At 44.6% G+C, this 16,738-nt stretch overlaps 1 protein-coding gene across 1 annotated transcript; it reads right to left on the reverse strand.

The window, feature by feature from the left end:
* Nucleotides 1-10,411: 10,411 nt before the first annotated feature.
* Nucleotides 10,412-14,884, reverse strand: LOC124115932. Its single transcript, XM_046477096.2, has one exon. The coding sequence runs from the start codon at nt 14,882-14,884 to the stop codon at nt 10,412-10,414; it is 4,473 nt and encodes a 1,490-aa protein (XP_046333052.2).
* Between the last annotated feature and the right edge of the window lie 1,854 nt (nt 14,885-16,738).

Consider the following 16,738-nt stretch of genomic DNA (forward strand, 5'->3'; position numbering starts at 1 on the left):
ACTGCATGAAGGAAGCTTACGAGATGGCAAGCAAGAGTGCAGAGAAGTCCGCTATCAAAGGGAAAAGGAACTATGATCGAAAAGTGAGAAGTTCTGTTCTACTACCAGGTGATAGAGTACTTGTCAGAAACTTATCTGAACGTGGAGGTCCAGGAAAATTACGAGGATATTGGGAATCAAGGATCCAGGTTGTAGTCAGAAGAATGTCGGACGATAGTCCTGTATATGAACTGGAAGCTGAAGATGGAATCGGTCGAAATAGGGTGTTACATAGGAACCTACTATTGCCGTGTGACAGTTTGCCGGTTGAAGAAGCTGTCACAGCTCCAACGCCTAAACATAGGAAACTAAGCGTGTTGGACAAACAGTCAAAAGGTAGCAGTGACAGTTCTAGCCCAGACAACATAGCAGTTTGCAGCACACCCTCTGGATCAGATAATGATGATAAATCATCACATGTTGGCAGTGAGTCAGATGAACAGAAGGAGGAGCATTCCAAACTAGTTACATCTGAAAGGGAAACTGAAGAAGAAAACAACTTGTCAACATCAGAAACTGAACATGGAACACAGTCAGACGTTAATGCGTCTGAAGGGACTGTACAACTAGACAGGCCGAGTGAAACAGTAAGTGACTCTGAACTGGCAGATGATGAAGAGGAAGTTGAAAGACTTGGACAACGTAGACGCATCAGGAGAAAACCAAATATTCTGACATATGACACTATGGGCAAACCAAGATATGCACCAAGAAATGTTCGATTGCAACCTGTGCGCATAACCATGTCACCAGCAACAAGATTTATGTGGTTCTGTCCAGCAAAACTTCAGTTCTTTTCTACAGAATTGTCACAGACCAGCGATGTACCCTATATGGTACAGATCAGCTATCCAGTGTTCCATGTGAATAACTCGAGAAACAGTAATGAGTTGTCTGCACATGCAGATTATCATGATTAGTCAGATGCTAGCTAGTAATATTTGTGCATAATTTAGAGATATAGTTAGCAATGCAAGTTTGCGTAATATGTTGTGAATGAGTCAATGAACATTATGTGTATGTGTATGGCACATCTACCAATGTTGTAGTTATATACTATACTGAGGGTTTTGTATTGCCTATTGGCCACATGGCAATGTCAGTTATCCATCAGATTAAGTCTTTAATGATGTCAGGTACTGCAGTACCTTTGAAGGTGAACATATATGTTCATAACTAATGTATCACATTAGTAGTTCACAGCAGATGTAAATACTTGATGTTGTATTCTCATTAGCTTATATTATGTACCCAGTTTGGCCTGTTGTTCAAGAATTTTGGGTCATTTTTTTATGGGGGGAGGGTGTTGTATATAGTACCTTTCACCCATTGTAAGTGCATTCAGTTAAATTTTGCATCCCCTGTGTAATATATTTCGTATTTTCAAGGGTGTAAGTAAATACATGTTGACGGTCTAAGGGAAATCACTCTGTCAGTCCTCTGGAAGTTGTCCGCTTAGCGCACTGTCAAATTGAATGCGCTTACGTCATTTGCTGACGTCATTGGCTGACGTATCTTTGTCAGCCATGTTTTATCAAACATAAAACAAACGTGACCCAAATTCTTTGTGTGTGGGGAATTGTATATGTGGGGAACTGTCTGTGTGCGCAACTGGCCAAGCGGGGAAATGTCTGTGTGGGGAACTGTCTGTGTGGGGATTTGTCTAATTTGGGGAAATGTCTGTTTGGGGAACTGTCCACGTAGGGAAATGTCCGTGTGGGATAATGTCCGTGTAGGGAACTGTCCGTGTACGGAAATGTCCGTGTGGGAAATGTCCATGCTGGGAAATGTCCGTGTAGGGAACTCTCCGTGTACGGAAATGTCTGTCAGGAAATGACCTTGTGGGGAAATGTCCATGTGGGGATTTGTCTGCGTGGGGAGATGTCTGTATTGGGAAATGTCTGCGGGGGGAACTGTCCTTGTGGTGAAATGTCCGTGTTGGGAAATGTCCATTTGGCGGAACTGTCCGTGTGGGGATATGTTCTTGTGGTTAAATGTCCATGTCGGGAAATGTTCATGCGGGGAAATGTCCGTGTGAGGAAATGTCTGTGTGGGTAAATGTCCGTGTGGGGAAATGTTCGTGTGGAGAAATGTCCATGTGGGGAAATGTCTGTGCGTGAAACTGTCCATGTAGGGAAATGTCCGTGTGAGGGAATGTCCGTGTTGGGAAATGTCCATGTAGGGAAATGTCCGTATATGGGGAATGTCCATGTAGGGAAATGTCCGTGTGGGAAATGCCGTGTGGGGAAATGTCCGTGTGAGGAAATATCTGTGTGGTCAAATATCCATGTAGGGAAATGTCCGTGTGGGGAAACTGCCATGTTGGGAAATGTCTGTTTGGGGAACTGCCCACGTTGGGAAATGTCCGTGTGGGTAAATGTCTGTGTGGGTAGATGTCCGTGTGGGGAAATGTTCGCGTGGGGAAATGTCCATGTGGGGAAATGTCTGTGGGTGGAACTGTCCATGTAGGGAAATGTCCGTGTGAGGGAATGTCCGTGTTGGGAAATGTCCATGTAGGGAAATGTCCGTGTGGGGAAATGTCCGTGTGGGGAAATGTTCGCTTGGGGAAATGTCCATTAGGGGAAATGTCTGTGCGTGGAACTGTCCATATAGTGAAATGTCCATGTGAGGGTATGTCCGTGTTGGGAAATGTCCATGTTGGGAAATATCCGTATTGTGGGAATGTCCGTGTGGGGAAATGTTCGTGTGGGGAAATGTCCATTAGGGTAAATGTCTGTGCGTGGAACTGTCCATGTAGAGAAATGTCCATGTGAGGGTATGTCCGTGTTGGGAAATGTCCATGTTGGGAAATATCCGTATTGTGGGAATGTCCGTGTGGGGAAATGTTCGTGTGGGGAAATGTCCATTAGGGTAAATGTCTGTGCGTGGAACTGTCCATGTAGAGAAATGTCCGTGTGAGGGAATGTCCGTGTTGGGAAATGTCCATGTTGGGAAATGTCCGTATTTGGGGAATGTCCGTGTGGGGAAATGTCCGTGTAGGGAACTGTCCGTGTACGGAAATGTCCGTGTGGGAAATGTCCATGTTGGGAAATGTCCGTGTAGGGAACTCTCCGTGTACGGAAATGTCTGTGTCAGGAAATGACCTTGTGGGGAAATGTCCATGTGGGGATTTGTCTGCGTGGGGAGATGTCTGTATTGGGAAATGTCTGCGGGGGGAACTGTCCTTGTGGTGAAATGTCCGTGTTGGGAAATGTCCATGTAGGGGAACTGTCCGTGTGGGGATATGTTCTTGTGGTTAAATGTCCATGTCGGGAAATGTCCATGTGGGGAAATGTCTGTGCGTGAAACTGTCCATGTAGGGAAATGTCCGTATGGGGAAATGTGCATGTAGGGAAAGGTCCGTGTAGGGAAATGTCCGTGTAGGGAAATGTCCGTGGGGGAAAAGTCCGTGTGAGGAAATGTCCATGTAGGGTAATGTCTGTGCGTGAAACTGTCCATGTAGGGATATGTTTCATGTGGTTAAATGTCCATGTCGGGAAATGTTCATGTGGGGAAATGTGTGTGGGGAAATGTATGTGTGGGGAACTGTCTGTGTGGGGAAGTGGCCATGTAGGGAAATGTCCGTATGTGGAACTGGCTATGTAGGGAAATGTCTGCTTGGGATAATGTCCGTGTGGGGAAATGTCTGTTTGGGGAGCTGTCCACGTAGGGAAATGTCCGTGTTGGATAATGTCCGTGTTGGGAAATGTCCGCGAGGGGAAATGTCCGTGTTGGGAAATGTCCATGTGGGGATTTGTCTGCGTGGGGAGATGTCTGTATTGGGAAATGTCTGCGGGGGGAACTGTCCTTGTGGTGAAATGTCCGTGTTGGGAAATGTCCATGTGGGGGAACTGTCCGTGTGGGGATATGTTCTTGTGGTTAAATGTCAATGTCGGGAAATGTTCATGCGGGGAAATGTCCGTGTGAGGAAATGTCTGTGTGGGTAAATGTCCGTGTGGAGAAATGTCCATGTGGGGAAATGTCTGTGCGTGAAACTGTCGATGTAGGGGAATGTCCGTGTTGGGAAATGTCCATGTAGGGAAATGTCCGTATGGGGAAATGTGCATGTAGGGAAATGTCCGTGGGGGAAATGTCCGTGTGAGGAAATGTCCGTGCCGGGAAATCTCAATGTTGGGAAATGTCTGTGCCTGGAACTGTCCATGTAGGGAAATGTCCGTGTTGGGAAATGTCCATGTGGGGGAACTGGCCATGTAGAGAAATGTCCGTATGTGGAACTGGCTATGTAGGGAATTGTCTGTGTGGGTGAATGTCCGTGTGGATGAATGTCCATGTGAGAAACTGTCCATGTAGGGAAATGTCTGCTTCGGATAATGTCCGTGTGGGGAAATGTCTGCATTGGGAAATGTCCGTGTTGGGAAATGTCCATGTGGGGGAACTGTCCGTGTTGGGAACTTTCCATGTAGGGAAATGTCTGTGCGTGAAACTGTCCATGTAGGGATATGTTCTTGTGGTTAAATGTCCATGTCGGGAAATGTTCATGTGGGGAAATGTGTGTGGGGAAATGTATGTGTGGGGAACTGTCTGTGTGGGGAAGTGGCCATGTAGGGAAATGTCCGTATGTGGAACTGGCTATGTAGGGAAATGTCTGCTTGGGATAATGTCCGTGTGGGGAAATGTCTGTTTGGGGTACTGTCCACGGAGGGAAATGTCCGTGTGGGATAATGTCAGTGTGGGGAAATGTCCATGTGAGGAACTGTCCATGTAGGGAATTGTCTGCCTGGGATAATGTCCGTGTGGAGAAATGTCTGCGTGGTGAAATGTCCGTGGGGGGAAATGTGTGTTTGGGTAAATGTCCATGTGGTTAAATGTCTGTGTGGGGAACTGTCTGTGTGGGGATTTGTCTAATTTGGGGAAATGTCCGTATGGGGAACTGTCCATGTAGGGAAATGTGTGTTTGGGGAACTGTCTGCGTGGGGAACTTTCAGTGTGGGAAAATGTCCGTGTGAGTAAATGTCCGTGTGAGTAAATGTCTGTGTGGGGAAATGTTCGTGTGGGGAAATGTCCGTGTGGGGAAATGTCCGTGTGGGGACATGTCTGTGTGGGCAAATATCCATGTAGGGAAATGTCCGTGTGGGGAAACTGCCATGTTGGGAAATGTCTGTTTGGGGAACTGTCCACGTAGGGAAATGTCCGTGTGGGTAAATGTCTGTGTGGGTAAATGTCCGTGTGGGGAAATGTCTGTGTGGGTAAATGTCCGTGTGGGGAAATGTCCATGTGGGGAAATATCTGTGCGTGGAACTGTCCATGTAGGGAAATGTCCGTGTGAGGGAATGTCCGTGTTGGGAAATGTCCATGTAGGGAAATGTCCGTATATGGGGAATGTCCATGTACGGAAATGTCCGTGTGGGAAATGCCGTGTGGGGAAATGTCCGTGTGGGGAAATGTCTGTGTGGTCAAATATCCATGTGGGGAAACTGCCATGTTGGGAAATGTCTGTTTGGGAAACTGACCGGGAAATGTCCATGTGAGGAACTGTCCATGTAGGGAATTGTCTGCCTGGGATAATGTCCGTGTGGAGAAATGTCTGCGTGGTGAAATGTCCGTGGGGGGAAATGTGTGTTTGGGTAAATGTCCATGTGGTTAAATGTCTGTGTGGGGAACTGTCTGTGTGGGGATTTGTCTAATTTGGGGAAATGTCCGTATGGGGAACTGTCCATGTAGGGAAATGTGTGTTTGGGGAACTGTCTGCGTGGGGAACTTTCAGTGTGGGAAAATGTCCGTGTGAGTAAATGTCCGTGTGAGTAAATGTCTGTGTGGGGAAATGTTCGTGTGGGGAAATGTCCGTGTGGGGAAATGTCCGTGTGGGGACATGTCTGTGTGGGCAAATATCCATGTAGGGAAATGTCCGTGTGGGGAAACTGCCATGTTGGGAAATGTCTGTTTGGGGAACTGTCCACGTAGGGAAATGTCCGTGTGGGTAAATGTCTGTGTGGGTAAATGTCCGTGTGGGGAAATGTTCGTGTGGGGAAATGTCCATGTGGGGAAATATCTGTGCGTGGAACTGTCCATGTAGGGAAATGTCCGTGTGAGGGAATGTCCGTGTTGGGAAATGTCCATGTAGGGAAATGTCCGTATATGGGGAATGTCCATGTACGGAAATTTCCGTGTGGGAAATGCCGTGTGGGGAAATGTCCGTGTGGGGAAATGTCTGTGTGGTCAAATATCCATGTGGGGAAACTGCCATGTTGGGAAATGTCTGTTTGGGAAACTGACCGGGAAATGTCCGTGTGGGGAAATGTCCGTGTGGGGAAATGTTCGCTTGGGGAAATGTCCATTAGGGTAAATGTCTGTGCGTGGAACTGTCCATATAGTGAAATGTCCATGTGAGGGTATGTCCGTGTTGGGAAATGTCCATGTTGGGAAATATCCGTATTGTGGGAATGTCCGTGTGGGGAAATGTTCGTGTGGGGAAATGTCCATTAGGGTAAATGTCTGTGCGTGGAACTGTCCATGTAGAGAAATGTCCGTGTGAGGGAATGTCCGTGTTGGGAAATGTCCATGTTGGGAAATGTCCGTAGTTGGGGAATGTCCGTGTGGGGAAATGTCCATGTAGGGAAATGTCCGTGTAGGGAACTGTCCGTGTACGGAAATGTCCGTGTGGGAAATGTCCATGTTGGGAAATGTCTGTGTAGGGAAATGTCTGTTTGGGGAACTGTCGATGTAGGGAAATGTCCGTGTGGGGAATGTAAATGTGGGGAAATGTATGTGTTGGGAACTGTCTGTGTGGGCAACTGGCCATGTGGGGAAATGTCCGTGTGAAGAAATGTCTTTGTTGGGAAGTAAATGTCTAATTTGGGGAAATGTCTGTATGGGGAACTGTCCATGTAGGGAACTTTCTGCGTGGGGAACTTTACGTGTGGGAAAATGTCTATGTGAGTAAATGTCTGTGTGGGGAAATGTCGGTGTGGGGAAATGTTTGTGTGGGGAAATGTCTGTGTGGGGAAATGTCGGTGTGGGGAAATGTTCGTGTGGTGAAATGTCTGTGCATGGAAATGTCCGTGTGGGGAAATGCGTGGGGAACTTTCCGTGTGGGAAAATGTCTATGTGAGTAAATGTCTGTGTGGGGAAATGTCGGTGTGGGGAAATGTCTGTGCATGGAAATGTCCGTGTGGGGAAATGTCTGTGTGGGGAACTGTCTGCGTTGGGAAATGTCCGTGAGGGGAACTGTCCGTGCAGGGAAATGTACGAGTTGCGAACTGTCTTCATGGGGTATTGTTTGTTTGGGGAAATGTCTATGTGGGGAAATGTCTGTGTGAGGAACTGTCCTTGTGGGGAAATGTCCGTGTTGGGAAATGTCCATGTGGTTATGTTCTTGTGGTTAAAGGTCCATGTCGGGAAATGTTCATGTAGGGAAATGTATGTTGGGAAATGTATGTGTGGTGTGCGTAGATGTCCGTGTGGAGAAATGTCAGTGTGGGGAAATGTCTGCGTTGCGAAATGTCAGCATTGGGAAATGTCAGTGTGGGTAAATGTCCGTGTGGGGAACTGTCCCACAAACTGTCCAAGTTGGGAAATATATGTGTGTGGAAGTGTCCATGTCGGGAAAAGTCCATGTGGGTAAATGTCTGTTAGGGGAAATGTCCTTTCGGGGAAACCTCTGTGTGGGAAATTGTCCATGTATGGACATTTATGAGCAGGGAAATGTGTGTGGGGGGGAAAATGTGTGTGTGGGGAAATGTCCATGTGGGATAATGTCCGTGTGGGGAAATGTCCGTGTGGGGGAAATGTCCGTGTGGAGGAATGTCCATGTTGGGAAATGTTTGTGTGGGTAGATGTCAGTGTGGGGGAATGTCCGTTTGGGGAAATGTCCGTGTGGGGAAATGTCCGTGTGGGGGAATGTCCGTGTGGAGGAATGTCCATGTTGGGAAATGTTTGTGTGGGTAGATGTCAGTGTGGGGGAATGTCTGTGTGGGGAAATGTCAGTGTGGGGAAATGTCCGTGTGGGGAAATGTCTGCGTGGAGAAATGTCTGCGTGGAGAGAACTGTCCTTGTGGGGAAAGTTCCATGTGGGGAAATGTTTGTGTGGGAAAATGTCCGTGTGGGGAAATGTCCGTAAGGGGAAAAGTCTGCCTGTGGAAATGTTCATGTGGGGAAATGTGTGTGGGAACTCTCCATGTAGGGAAATGTTCATTTGGGAAAATGTCTGTGTGTGGAAATGTCTGTGTGGGGAACTGTGTGGGGAACTGTCCGATCAGGGAAATTTATGAGTAGGGAAATGTGTGTGTGGCGAAAAATAGTGTTTTGGGGGAAATGTCTGTGCGGGGAAATGACCGTGTGGGAAAATGTCCTTGTGGGGAAATGTCTGTGTGGTGAACTGTCCAAGTTGGGAAATATATGTGTATGGAAGTGTCCATGTCGGGGAAATTTATAAGAAGAAATGTCCATATGGGGGAAATGTTCGTGTGGGGGAATGTCTGTGTGGGGGAAATGTCCATGTGGGATAATGTCCGTGTGGGGGAAATGTCCGTGTGGGGCAAATGTACGTGTGGGGGAAATGTACGTGTGGGTCAATGTCCGTGTGGGGGAAATGTCCGTGTGGGATAATGTCCGTGTGGGGGAAATGTCCGTGTGCGGCAAATGTTAGTGTGGGGGAAATGTACGTGTGGGTCAATGTCTGTGTGGGGGAAATGTTCGTGTGGGGAAATGTCCGTGTGGGGTAATGTCCGTTATTATAGCAGAAATCAACAGTCTTGATACTCTCAATTAATGTTTATTGTCCGTTATTCGTTGACAATAATAAGTGAAAAGCTCATTCGTTTGTATCCGTTAACATGCTTTTCCTTTGAACGTAAGCGTTGTATGGACAGTGTTGAGGTTCAAGAAACTAGAAAATAACAAGAAAATGTTCTAAGTTACAGTGTAAACAGTGAATTTGCTAAGTTGTTACAAATACAAAATTCTACAAATATTATATCATTTGAAGATAAATAATAGCTTCAACATTACTTTAGATGAACACACATTGTATAAATATGAATAAGCAGGTTAAAAACTTACATCTGTGTTCTGCAATAGTTCATGACATGTTTCTCCAAGATGGAGACCTTTCAAACTGAAGGTGACAGTGGATGAGGTCACATGACTAATCCCATGATGCAACACAACTGATTATAAGTCACAAAAACTTTTGCCTGAACCTGGGATTGAACCCTGGACCTTTATGCTGCTAGTCCAGTGACATAACCAACAGACCATTGTTAAGGCTGATATCTGTACATGAAATTCATAACATTTTTGCATAACAGATTTGCAACATAAATTATACATTCTGCACTAACACACTCGGCCTCTTAAACAGACGGGCTGTTTAACACAAATATAACAAAACAGTGCAGAAATCACAAGCTTGTATGTACAGACACACTGGGTTTTGACTGATGGCTAAATTTGACAAAATCACGACTTGCTGGATAACAGCAATATAAGCTTGCTGATCGGTCGACGAAATTCACCAGTTTGAGTTTTCAGTACAGCACTCTTGACAAAACCCTTCTGATCAGGTTCAACAGACTTAACACGAGCCATGGGCCACTGAAGTCTCGGTAAACTGTCATCCATTATCAGGACAATGTCATCCACTTGGATATTCCGTTTTGGGATCGTCCATTTTTGCCGTTGCTGCAGTGACACCAAATACTCCTTTCTCCATCTGGACCAAAAGACATTGGCCAAATATTGGATCTGTCTCAACCTTTTCCGCATGTATACATCATTCTTCTGGAATTGGCCAGGAGGTGGAACAGACACGCTTGTTTTCATCTGTAGGATATGATTTGGAGTAAGTGGACATAGGTCATCAGGACTGTCAGATACTGTGGTTAGTGGCCGAGAATTGACAATTGCCTCAACTTCGCACATTAAAGTTCGGAACGATTCATCATCCAAGCGTTCATTGAAATCGTGCAAGAGAGTATTCAGGGTTTTTCGAACTGTTCTGATCATCCGTTCCCAGATGCCACCCATGTGACTGGCTGATGGAGGGTTAAAGTTCCATTTGATGCTACTTTTCAACAGGTCGGATTTGATACTATCTTGATCCATTTCTGACACAGCCTTCTGTAGTTCTCGTGATGCGCCCGTGAAGTTGGTTCCATTGTCACACCATATCTCTGAGACTTGTCCTCTACGTGCTATGAAGCGTCTTAGAGCATGAATAAAAGAGTCAGTGTCAAGTGAATTTGCCGTTTCAATATGCACTGCTCGGCTAACTAAGCACGTGAAGAGTGCCCCATAGCGTTTTACGTACTTGCGTCCATCTTTGATAACGAAGGGTCCGTAAAAATCCACACCCGTGAAGGTAAAGGGTGGAGCAGGATTGACTCTCCTAGATGGCAAGTCAGCCATTTTCTGATCACATGTTGAACCACGCAGACGTCGGCAGGTAACAGTGTGACAAGACGTTGCGGACAGCAGAGTTAGCCTTAATAATCCAGTAGGTTTCTCTCAGCATGGAAAGTACATGGTTACGTCCTGCATGGGCCAGCTTTATGTGCTGGTCTGTAATAATCAGTGACGTCACGTGACTTCTGTAAGGAAGTATAACTGGGTGCTTCATCTCCTTGGGGATATTAGCTCTGCCAATGCGACCCCCGACTTTGAGAATTCCACTTTCAATGAATGGGTCAAGTTTATACACTGAACTTGTCCTTGGAACTCGGCCTCGTGTACCTTCACATCCTTGAAGCAGTTCAAACTCTTTGTTGAAGTGTATTTTCTGCACAAATTGAAGAATACTCTTCTCTGCTCGACTGAGGTCCTCCACAGAAAGCGATCTGTTGCTTTTAGCATACTTCTTATTTTTGTATTGATGCTCATCGCTCCGTGACTTGAGTGAGTCAAACAATCTGTGATATATGGCTACAACACGCTTCAGACGATACCAGCTGGAGTAATGTTCCAACAATTTATTCACAGTGTTGTGAGAACAGTCATCCTGTGATGCATCGGTTGCTGTGACTGTTTCTTCAAGCATCTTCTCATCATGGATAAGATGTGGCTGTACTGGCCATTCTGATTCTGAAGAAGAAAGAAATTTGGGCCCATGAAACCAGTTCATACAGGTAAGCAGATGTGATGCAGATATACCTCTGGATGCAACATCAGCCGGATTGCTTTTTGAATCTACATACTTCCACTGAGTAGGTTCTGAAAAGTCTCTGATTTGCTTGACACGGTTGGCAACGAAGATTGGAAACCTCTTTGTTTCATTGCTGATATAGTGTAACACCGTCGTTGAGTCCGTGTGGTAAGTGACACTTTCAGGTGTAGTCTCCAGTTCCTTCATTAACAGTTGTCCGATGTGAATAGACACGGTGGCTGCAGTTAATTCCAACCTGGGAACAGTGATAGTTTTCACTGGAGCAAGCCTAGACTTTCCTATCAAGAAAGCTGTGTGAATACCGCCTTCATCGTTAGACATACGCAGATATGCTACACAACCGTATCCAACAGTGCTTGCATCGGAGAATACATGTAGTTGAACAGAAACAACATGTCCAAAAACAGCAGGTTTGAGACATCTGTCAATCCGTAATGTATTCAAATGGTGAAGCTCTTCTATCCACTGCTCCCATGATGCCTTGTATTCCCCGGGTATGTCATCATCCCATCCGAGCTGCTTGTTGATGCACAGATCCCGTAAAATCTTCTTGGCTGGTAACAAAACCGGTGCAACAATTCCTAAAGGATCGTAGAGTGACGACATCGTAGACAATAGTCCTCTTCGTGTGAATGGCTTACTCTTCAGATGAACTGAGAATCCAAAAACATCACTGTTGATATGCCACTGCATCCCTAGAGCGCGTTCAACAGGTAGTTCGTCATAGTCTAAATCACGTGTTTGGAGTTCTTTTGAATGATGTTCCTGTGGTATGGATCTGAGAAGATTGCGACTTTTAGCTGTGAACTTAGTAAGCTTGAAGCCACCTTCTGCACATGATTTCTGCAAAGAGTCCACTAAGTCAATAGCTGCCTCTTCCGTGCATTCCGATTTGAGACAATCATCAACATAAAAATTGTTGCAGATTGTGTCAGCAGCAAGGCTTCCATACTTCTCTTCAGCTTTCTTTGCAGCAGCTTTGAGAGCAAAGTTGGATATGCTGGGGGAAGAAACTGCTCCAAAAATGTGAACAGCCATCCTATACTCATGTAGCTCCGAGTTCAAGTCACCATTTGGCCACCACAGAAAGCGTAACAGATCATGTTGTTGAGGAGGAACACGAACTTGATAAAACATGGCTTCAATATCAGCCATGAAGGCAACTGGTTCATTTCTGAATTTGGTAAGAACACCTATCAGGGAGTTCGTGAGATCAGGTCCTTGCAAGAGTCTGTCATTTAAAGAAAACCCTTCAAACTTTGCTTTGCAGTCAAATACTACGCGGATTTTTGAAGGTTTCTTCGGATGGTATACACCATGGTGTGGCAGATACCAAACCTTTCCTGGTACAGGTGCTAGCTCATCACTTGGGACCTTGTAGGCATATCCATTGGAAAGCAGACTATCCATAAAGGCAGTATAATGTTCATGATACTCATCATCATGTAGCATTTTCTTCCTTTGCCACATTGCTCTCTTCTCGGCTTGTTCTCTGTTGTTGGAAAAATCAATGTCTGGATCCCTGAGAGGTAATGGCAATTCAAAGTGTCCGTTAACTTCCGTGATGCCTTTATTTGCCATGTCGATAAACTGATCATCCTCTCTAGAGAAACCACGTTCACCAGGTAATATTCCAGTGTCCTTGGGATTAAAATCCATTTCAAACATATTCAGTATCACATCAGTGAGACATTCTTTTGCCGAGGTGAGTTCTTGGAAGAGCACACGATTGCATGTGAGCGTATTATCAACTGGGTTGAACTTGATATAAAGCGGCCCACTGACAGTCCATCCATGTCTGTAGAGGACGGCGAAAGGACCTTCACCTTGAGATGGAATCACTTGCTGAGGTTGAAGTGCAAGAGGACAGTTTCTCCCAATAAGAAGACCAATATCCAGATGAGGTAGGTATTTGGGCAACTTGTCAGCCATAGCACACAGATGAGGCCATTTCTTCAGAATGTCAGGATTGAGAATCTGACTATGACTTACAGGTATCTCCTCTCGAGTGAAAGTTCTTGGAAGCGTCACTGCATTATCACCATTGAGATCTGACACAACAAGACCTTCCACAACATGCGTACTCACAACATGAAGTCTGTGCATAGTCCGAAGTTTCAGTGAAGATTCTGTAGATGTAGTCTCAAGTCGCTGTCTAAGATCCTCCGTTATAAAGCAGCCAGTACTCCCGTTGTCAAGTAGTGCATAGATCTTCACCAGCTTGTCACTTCCCTTTTGCTGGATCAGAACTGGAAGAATAGCTTGGAGCACAGTATCTGAAATAACAGGTTCAATGTTGTTGCATGAAGATGACACAGACTTCTCTTGATCTGGAGATACAAGAGAATCACAAGCTTCAAAAGACTTCTGATCTACGTTCTTACTTGCAGAATGGAAGTTCTCATCATGCAGTATTGTTGGATGACACTTTCCACACTTCTTACAGCTTCGTTTCTTCATACAGCCCTTTACCATGTGATTGAATCCAAAACATCCAAAGCACATTTTTTTCTCTTGAAGATATGTCCTCCGTTCACTGAGAGATTTCTGACCAAACTGTTTGCAGGATTCAATGTCATGAGGTCCTCTGCAGAAGTAGCACGAAACACTTCGGTATTTATCCTGCTTGTGGTTCGAACTGTCTACACCAGTCACGAAACTACTTGACTTGGCTCCATCTTTCTTTGAACTCTTGCCTTGTTTGGATCCCCAGTGAACTTGGCTCTTGGATATAGCTTCCTTTCCAAACACAGGCTCATTAGCAGATCTAGAAGCAAACTCAATGAAATGCACAAGATTTTCAAAGTCCACAGGCCTGTTGCTATGAAGTTGTGCTCTGGTAACATGATCACGCCATTTATTCTGTAGATGCACTGGCAACTTCAACACAACTGCTTGCAAGTTAACAGAATGATTAAGAACAGTCATGTGTGACATAGTCTTCATTGCATGAAAACACTTGATGAGGAAGTGAGAGAATTGTTTAAGTCCATGACAATCATCATGCTTGATCTGAGGCCATGATAGAACTTGATTAACATAGGCAGTTGAAACTTTGTATGGGTTACCATACTCACTACTCAACAGGTCCCTGGCCTTAATGTAGCCTTCCTCTGGATCCATGTAGAGACATCCAGCAATCAAGTCCTTTGGTTCTCCCTCAAGCTGCTGTTCCAGGTAGTAGAGTCGATCTATAGGGCTGCTAGCATGAGGAACTATATGGGCATCAAAAGACATGATAAATGCACCATATTCTGTAGGGTCACCTTTAAACTTTGGCACCTTAGGCTGAGGTAACAACATAGCTGTTGCCATCTGTCTATGAGCTTGCCAAATCAGTTCATTCTGGTCATGTAAATGCTGGGATGTATCTTCTGTCCTAGAGCTTTCCATACCAGGATACTTTGAAAAGGATGGTTGAAAGTCAGAAGCATTAGGGTTAAGCCCTTTCTGATGCTCATTATCGTGCAAAGTTTCATGTTTGAATACAAGATGAGGTCTTTCGTCAAAAGGTTTCAAAATGGGGTTACCACTTTGAACAATACTGGCATTCGACAACTGTAGCTTAAAATCGGCACTATATGAACTACCTACTTCAAGACATTCGGGCATGTTGCCAGGAGATCTTAGCATATCAGGCACAGTAGCTTTGACATCAGGCATAGAAGGCTTGACATCATGCATGGAAGGCTTGACATCAATCATAGAAGGCTTGACATCAGGCATGATAGGATTGACACTAGGTCTTGATGCTACAGAGATCCTTTTCATGATCAACTAAAGTTTCAGAAACATAAGGATTACACTCCACTACACCAGGCGTATAAGTTCTTGTGTCTGCTTGTGAATCAGCATAGACTTTCTCACGTGCCTGAGATTTAGCAATTTTAATGTCTAACTTCAAAGATTGCAATTTCTTAGACTCTTCAAGTAAAGACTTTTCAACTAAAAGTTCAGCCAACCTTGCACGCTCCTTTGTATATGCTGACCTGGTTGAACTCCTGGAATGTCTCGATGACTTGAAACTTTTTGATGACTTGAATTCCCTAGAAGACACACTTTCAAGGTGATCCGCCAGGACATTCTCCATGCTAGTAATCCAATTTTCTACTTCACTATGAAACTGTAGAATGGAAATCTCCCTCTCCTGGTGACGCATCTGCTCTGAACTCTGCACATCCTCTGAAATAAGCTCTTCATAATAATTTGTGAAACATACAGAATACCTTTGACACAAGTCTTTATATTCAACAAAGGTAAGCTTAACAACATGCAAATTGTCACTACTGCTACTGAACAAGAGTCTAGAAAGTTCTGTTCTCTTCTTAGTAAGAGAAGAGAGAACACCAGTCACTCTGGTTTTCAACAAACGAATCTGTTCAGCTTTCCCTTTCTCAGTAAGTGTCCTTTGACGACCAGAACGACGTAGAATGTTCTCACCACCAGAACCACTATCCTCCTGAATGTCATTACTAACTTCATTACCTTGTCTAGTCTCAATCACACTTGCACCTTGAGCTAGCTGTTTCTGTTCTGTAGCAGTCTCATCACCACTATCTATCAGCATCCTTTCTTCTGTGTCTATGCCTCCGTTGTCATCTTGAGCGTTGTCGTTGGGCAATACATCGTTAGGATTCATGATGTTGTAACAATCACCAAACTTCAATGAAAATTCACAAAATTCAAAATCCAAAATATGTGCAGTCTACGTTCAACAGTCTGCACAATGTCTTCCTAATCATTTAGATGCAGCGAAGATGTTCTTGAACTATATTATAGCAGAAATCAACAGTCTTGATACTCTCAATTAATGTTTATTGTCCGTTATTCGTTGACAATAATAAGTGAAAAGGTCATTCGTTTGTATCCGTTAACATGCTTTTCCTTTGAACGTTAGCGTTGTATGGACAGTGTTGAGGTTCAAGAAACTAGAAAATAACAAGAAAATGTTCTAAGTTACAGTGTAAACAATGAATTGGCTAAGTTGTTACAAATACAAAATTCTACAAATATTATATCATTTGAAGATAAATAATAGCTTCAACATTACTTTAGATGAACACACATTGTATAAATATGAATAAGCAGGTTAAAAACTTACATCTGTGTTCTGCAATAGTTCATGACATGTTTCTCCAAGATGGAGACCTTTCAAACTGAAGGTGACAGTGGATGAGGTCACATGACTCATCCCATGATGCAACACAACTGATTATAAGTCACAAAAACTTTCGCCTGAACCTGGGATTGAACCCTGGACCTTTATGCTGCTAGTCCAGTGACATAACCAACAGACCATTGTTAAGGCTGATATCTGTACATGAAATTCATAACATTTTTGCATAACAGATTTGCAACATAAATTATACATTCTGCACTAACATCCGTGTTGGGAACTGTCCGTATGGGGAACTGTCCGTATGGGGAACTGTCCGCGTGTGGAAAGGTCCGTGTGGGGGAATGTCCGTATGGGGAACTGTCCATGTGTGGAAATGTCCGTGTGTGGAAATGTCCATGTCGGGGAATGTTTGTGTGGGTAGATGTCAGTTTGGGGAAATGTCCATGTTGGGAAACATTTGT

Source organism: Haliotis rufescens, unplaced genomic scaffold (genome assembly GCF_023055435.1).
Source record: "Haliotis rufescens isolate VD_foot unplaced genomic scaffold, xgHalRufe1.0.p SCAF_5, whole genome shotgun sequence".
NCBI classification, from domain to species: Eukaryota; Metazoa; Mollusca; class Gastropoda; order Lepetellida; family Haliotidae; genus Haliotis; species Haliotis rufescens.